At 49.6% G+C, this 6,110-nt stretch overlaps 1 protein-coding gene across 1 annotated transcript; it reads right to left on the bottom strand.

Moving 5' to 3' along the window:
- Window positions 1–1,063: 1,063 nt before the first annotated feature.
- On the bottom strand, window positions 1,064–5,246 carry LOC309375736 (carbohydrate sulfotransferase 4-like). The gene is made up of 2 exons (XM_081921640.1): window positions 5,117–5,246; window positions 1,064–2,545 (listed from the first exon to the last, which is right to left on the bottom strand). Exon 2 carries the CDS (start codon window positions 2,530–2,532, stop codon window positions 1,336–1,338), a length of 1,197 nt encoding a protein of 398 aa, XP_081777766.1. The 5' UTR covers window positions 2,533–2,545; window positions 5,117–5,246; the 3' UTR covers window positions 1,064–1,335.
- Window positions 5,247–6,110: the final 864 nt, after the last annotated feature.

The raw sequence follows: 6,110 nt of genomic DNA, 5'->3' as shown, positions 1-6,110 counted from the left end.
CATTTCCTTTCATCCAACCACAGACTTCATGCTCTTTCACACATACAAGCCATTGAACCAAACCTCATTTTGCCATCACCCAGCATGGCCAAGGACTCTCAACATCATGGAAGACACTCTTGACTTGGTGCTTGTACTTTGGGCCAACATTTTATACCCTGCTTCTCTAACCTTCTCCTGGTCATTGCATTGTGAGAAATATACCAAGGCTTTCTGTAGGAACTCTTTCAGTAGATATGCACTTTTAAGAAGGCTTGATTTTTTGGGAGTTAGCAATAGCTCTCCGTTGTGGCTTGTAAGGATGCTCCGGGTGAGTTTGAAAGTTGCAGACACTGGACTGCTAGATTGGATGAGACGAAGAACCACAGAAATCCTCTCATTTGTAGCCCCCCCTCCCAATCTTCCTCAGTTACTCTCATGAGTTGAAGGCATTGTGGGGGCTACATTTCTGCACTGGCCCCTGCACAGAAACGACCCTTGACTCTGCCTTTGTAGGATCTGGGGAAGTCTCTGGGTGCCTCTATGCTCAGGTTTGTATGAGATGTCTGCCAGTTAGCCAGATTGACAGTTATTGAGCTTATTTCCCACAGAGGGTTTAGGATTAGTTTTATTAGTCTCTTATAGCAGAACCAACAAAGAGTCTTCTGGCACCTTAACAACTTAGAAATTTATTTTGGCATAAGCTTTTGTGAACTCCAGTTGGCTTCATCAGATGCACAAGGTGTTATCCTGAGTTACAGGTGCAAACATACACAGCTCAGGAGTAGGAATTGTCAACAGTTAAGTCAGAAGGGAAGAAAATGCAGAAAAGTACAGAAATTGATTTTTATGTCATTTACACTGGCCGTTCCCACAAAACCTAGTTACCACACAAACATTCTGGCATTGGTAATCCAATTAACACAGCCTATGCCTTAATAAGTGTGCTAGTCTGCAAAACAGACCATATTACCATTAAGAGACCATATTATGAAAGGGTGCTTGTTGGATTCAGGGCCTGAATGTAAGCCAAACCCATCTGTCCCCCCAGCTTTTCAAACAGAAAGGGAAGAGGTGATTCCATTGCTGTGTCCAGATCCCTGTCCCTGGGCGTAATTTCAGCTGTAACAGGCTGCAAACTTGCAGAAATGGAAGTGACAAGATTCTGTGACGAGCTGGGCAAACTTCTCCCTTGTGGGCTGTTGCATTTTTTTCTTATTTTTTTCTTTTTTGCATGACTGCTGTATTTCAGGAACAGTTCAAGTCAAGCTGCCATCTTGCTGGCAGAGCCACTGCCAGTCAGTGTGAAAAATAGTGAGCCGAATGGACCAATAGTGTTAGGAAGCTTCTGATGTCTCATCTAGTCCAAGTCCAATAAATTGCAGGTGATGCTTCCAGGCTCCTTTTGCTTTCCTCATTGACAAGAGGCGTTTGGGCATAAAAGAGGTCTGAGGCCATATTCTTCTGCTCTTCCTCAGACCTAACTAGCGGATAGCCCAGTAGCTTCAAGGCATCCTTACAGACCTCTTGCAGCTTTGCTATTTGGAGATAAGGAAGGGCCTTCCTCCAAGCCTGTGACACATTCACTGCATCCCTGGAGTCAACATCAAAGGCCTGCTTGCCAAGGCCCTGCCCATGGGTGATGTTGTGCACCCAGGACTGAAGGTTAGGAGAGAAGGGCAGTCCTGCAAAACTGTAGAGCTGAGCAGCTTTAGCCAAGGGATTGCTGGCAATATCTTCATACCGCACCAAGAGGTAGCGATCTTGGAAGGTGCTGGGAAGGGCCTGCCTGCCTTCAGTGTAAATCTCAACATGACTTTTGCAAATCTCCCGCATGGCAGCGTAGGGCTCGGTATCCATTGCATTCCTCTTGTGTCTCAGCACAATCCTCGTGTCCCGGGCCAGGCTACCTTCTGTGTTCTTGCGAGAGTGGAAAACGGCTCTGGGGTCACGGACCAGGTGGATGATTTTGAGGTTCAGGGAGGGGTCATTAAGGAGAGGATAGAGCACCTTGAGGTCAAAGATCCGGACCACCTTCAGGACAACATGGCTGTAAGACCTGCAGGCCTCTTCGACTTTGCTGAAGGGGGATTTCCTACAGAGCATCTTGCAGGCATGCTTGGAGATGAAGTCACTGCGCTGGAAGGAGTTGCACACTGGTGGGGAACACAGGGCCCGGCTGACCTCCCACTGGAAGAGTTCTGACACATTTCTCTTCTGTGGAAGGTAGGCATCGAAGACTGACATGTCGCACTTGAAGACTGACCGGATGAGGTCCCGCACTGCCATGTGCAGGACCTTGGCGCTGTTTTGGTACATGGTTGCCCAGATGTGCCAGGCTGGCTCCATCATGTAGAAGGCATCAGGGTGTTGGCTGAAGATCTGCCCGACGAAAGAAGACCCTGACCTCCAGGAGGAGAGGATGAGAATGTGCACCTGGGATGGCTCCTGCGCCAGGGGACATTTCCTGCCATGAAGCTGAAACCAGAAGGTGAGGGCAATGACCTGTATCGCCAAGATCACAAGAACTATTAACCTGGTCAGCTTCAGCATGGCAGCCCAAAGTCTTGAGGGTGGGTAAAGAGAGAGAAAGAGAACACATTTCAGAGAATTGAACCACTATGCTCCTAGGGCCAAGACCTTTCAACACCCATCCTGTATTCAGAACTGGAGAGCTGTTTGAGTGCTAACTGGAAAAGCACTTGTAGACAGGCTAAGTAAGGCTGATCAAATCCATTGGTTTTGATCAGCTTGGACAACTCGGACAAATTCTGGCTTTTGCAAATAAGTTGGCCAGAACAGATAATGTTCTTAGGTCCATGATGTTTTCTAAATATACATGTGCATATTCAGCTGTCACTTTGAAAGGGTGTGTTGTCAGTCATATAAAGAAAGGTTAAATAGGAATTGTAGAGAAACAACTGACCTGATGGCAACCTGGGAATTGGGTCTGGGCAGAAGACAAAATGGCAGGGGATATGGGTCTAGGCAGCTCCTGAGAGCCCCATTTCATAAAGATGTGCTCAAAACAGCATATTGATGGTACTGCATCCCAAGCATCCTGATTAACCCATTATGGCACATCAGCAAAAACCTTTCTCCACAATGCTGGAGGGGCGGCAGCAAAATGAGGACATTCTGCTACACATGGTGGCATTGCCTCTGGATCTGTGTGCTCTGGGCAGGGATTCTTGCTGAAATTGCAGGAATTATGAAGCAGCCAATAGATCCTGATCCCACTGTAGTCCTTTACTACCCTATTTTGTCATAGCTATCTCATGGTATTTCTCCTGGATCTTACCCGTCTGGAAATTGCTCATCAGTGGCAGTCTCAGGTTGGATGAAGTATGGCAAATTGCACTATCATAAAAGTAACACAGAAGCAGTAAAGATGCAAGAACACAGAATTCTATGCAGAGCGGTGCAGGGCGACCATTTTGTTGACACGTGGTTTCTCTTCACAGCATATATGGGAGGGAGAACACAAGATGAGACTTTGGGAAAGACCTTCTCCCACATTTATATCATTGCTATCCTTAGCAGGGAGTACTCCAAATTATTACTCTTAAACTCTTTGAATTGCTCAGAAATTATTCATGGGCAACTGGTTTTGAAGAAACATACATACCACTAGTTCCTGAACTGAGTGAGGAGTTGGCAGGGGAGGAGTCAGAGCTTGGCAGTCTCTGAGGTTTTTGGTGGGAGCTGCCTCAGAGACGAGGGGAGCAAATGCCTATAGCCACTAATGCTGCCATCCCCAAAGGGAAATCAATGCCCTTATGCTTTTAAAATAGACATCCTTCTGGGAATTCCTTCCCTGTGGGGTGGGGAGGGGGCTGCATTGTGGCATGCAGTGCCAATCCCACCGTGTTGCTTGCATTATAGATGCCACCTGACCTTTTAAAAATGGGAATGCAAGGGGGGGAATTACAAGCTGGTTAGCATAATGTTGGTTCTGTGTAAACGGGTGGGAAGCATTATCAAAGATAAAATTATTAAGCAATATAGCACAGAACAGGTGCAAGAGGCACTTTTGGGAATCTAAGAATCTCTTATGAGCATCGCAAAATATCAGTGCCAAATAATAAAAACTGGTGAGCCTCAGAATCAACAATAGGCAAGCACCTAAACACCCCCAACTGCAAATAAAGCATGTGTGCACGCACACGCACACACACTACATCCAAAAAACCTCACCAGAGGCTCCTGAATCACTAAAGGCTTCTGAGCTGCCTCCAGAGAAGCAATAGACCTCCTATCTCAGCCCTTCAATCTCAGAAGCCAGTCTCATGCAGCCAGGGCAAATTACGGTAATACCAAAGACATCTGGGAAGGCAAGCTAGCTAGCTAGCAATGCCTCTTCTGCACAGATGAAAACATCCGATGTCAAGAAAGCAAAACCCCAGGTTGTTGGCAGCCTCAACACGGGAGCAGAAACAGAGCCTCTTGAACAGACGAACCATGCAAGGTGCTCCCTCCCCTTTCCACACACAAGTCAGTTTCACACACTGCCGGGTTAATTCCAAGAGGGGCAGCTGTGTCAGGACAAGCTGCAAGAGCATATTCTGCCCAACGGGCTCTCAGCAGTCCGGATCTGACACCTGGGAGTTTTAGGAAGGTCTATATGAATGCACCCACAATATTTTTGTGTGACTGGGAACAGTTCCCTCCCTGCTGCATCTTCCACTGGGCTCCCACCCCGTTACCCTCCCTTGGACTTCTCCTTCTGTGACCACTGCATTCACCAGCTGCTTAAGCAGAGGACAGCCCAGGGCTGCACATCTGGTGGCCAGCGTATAGCTTCTCTGCAGTGAAGGAAGCAGCTGCCCTCTTTGCCTCTCATCTTCCAGGGGCCGTTGGGGCAACGCCTTCCATCTTGTGGGAAGAAGGGTGGGGTTTTATTTCACTAGTTAAGCAGGCAGTAAAATACCCTGCAACGCACCCCTAGGCCCTTACCTCTGCTGTTCCTTATGCCAGATCCCTGGCAGAGTTTTCATCCGATAGGGATCACTTGTTAATGCAGGTCAGTGTCTCCCTCTTTGATCCTGGGCATCCAAGCAGCATGGCGGAAACAGACACATGCTCTCCCACTGGCAGGCGCACACTTTTCTCCCACAGAGCCTCCCGTCTCACTCACCTCCCGTTGATCCAGGGGCCTCCTGGGGTCGCAAGCCCAGCTTCCTTGAGGAGCCACAAGCAACAGGAAGAGCTGGTTGTGCCCTGGCAGCAGATCAGCCCAGTCCTGCACTGCTGGGTGCTGTGTGGTGTGAAGGCTGCTGTCAGGAGGAAAGGAGGGAACTCCCAGGAGAGGCACCTGCTCCAACCTATGGAGGTGTGTGCTGAGAGGGCGGGGTGGGAAGGAGCTATTCGGCCAGCACAGCTCTTCTGTGTGGAGGAAACAAAAGATGCCTGCAGGAAAGAGGGTTTGTATCCCAATCCCAGGGCAGTGTGACACAATGCCCTGAGGTGCTGCTGCCCACCCATGCCAGCCCAAAGCTTCACTGCAGCCTGGTGCAGCATCCAAGGCATGGCAGGCTCCCCTCTTGACTGACACCACCAGAGACCCAGAGCCACCTGGCAAAAGAGATGTGACAGAGCTGCAAGACCACCTTCATGGCCAATGTCCACACCCTCTCTGGCAACCCTTGGTGCTCCTTCTCTCTGGGGCACAGACTTCCAAAAGAGCAGCTCCAGAGGGCGCTGCCCTACTGATGCCCTCTGCCCAGGTGCCTCCCAGCAGGGTGGGAGCCGGGCAAGCTGCAAGGGCTGCTACAGTGAGATCCAGGGAAAGGCCGTGCCTCTTGTTCCCTGGAGAGGTAACCTTGCTGCTGGGCATTTGCCTGTGGGTCTGTGCATGCAGTGGCATAGCGTGGGTTGTCAGCACCCAGGGCAAGGCAAGTAATTTGCATCCCCTAACCCATGGATTTGCGCCCCCTAACCCGTGGATTTGCGCCCCCTAACCCTAACCCCCAGATGGTGTGGCCGGCCCCCCCTGCACCCCCCACGCTATGCCACTGTGTGCATGGGCAGAGAAATGCAGAAAGGGGGGGCACTACATAGGCAAGTGCTCACTGGTTGGGTAACTTGGTACTGTAGTCCAAAATGCTAGGAAACATAGATGCTAAGAAGCT

Source organism: Podarcis melisellensis (genome assembly GCF_964234715.1).
Source record: "Podarcis melisellensis genome assembly, chromosome: 8".
Lineage (NCBI taxonomy): Eukaryota > Metazoa > Chordata > Lepidosauria > Squamata > Lacertidae > Podarcis > Podarcis melisellensis.
This window is presented reverse-complemented; position numbering and strand designations above follow the sequence as displayed.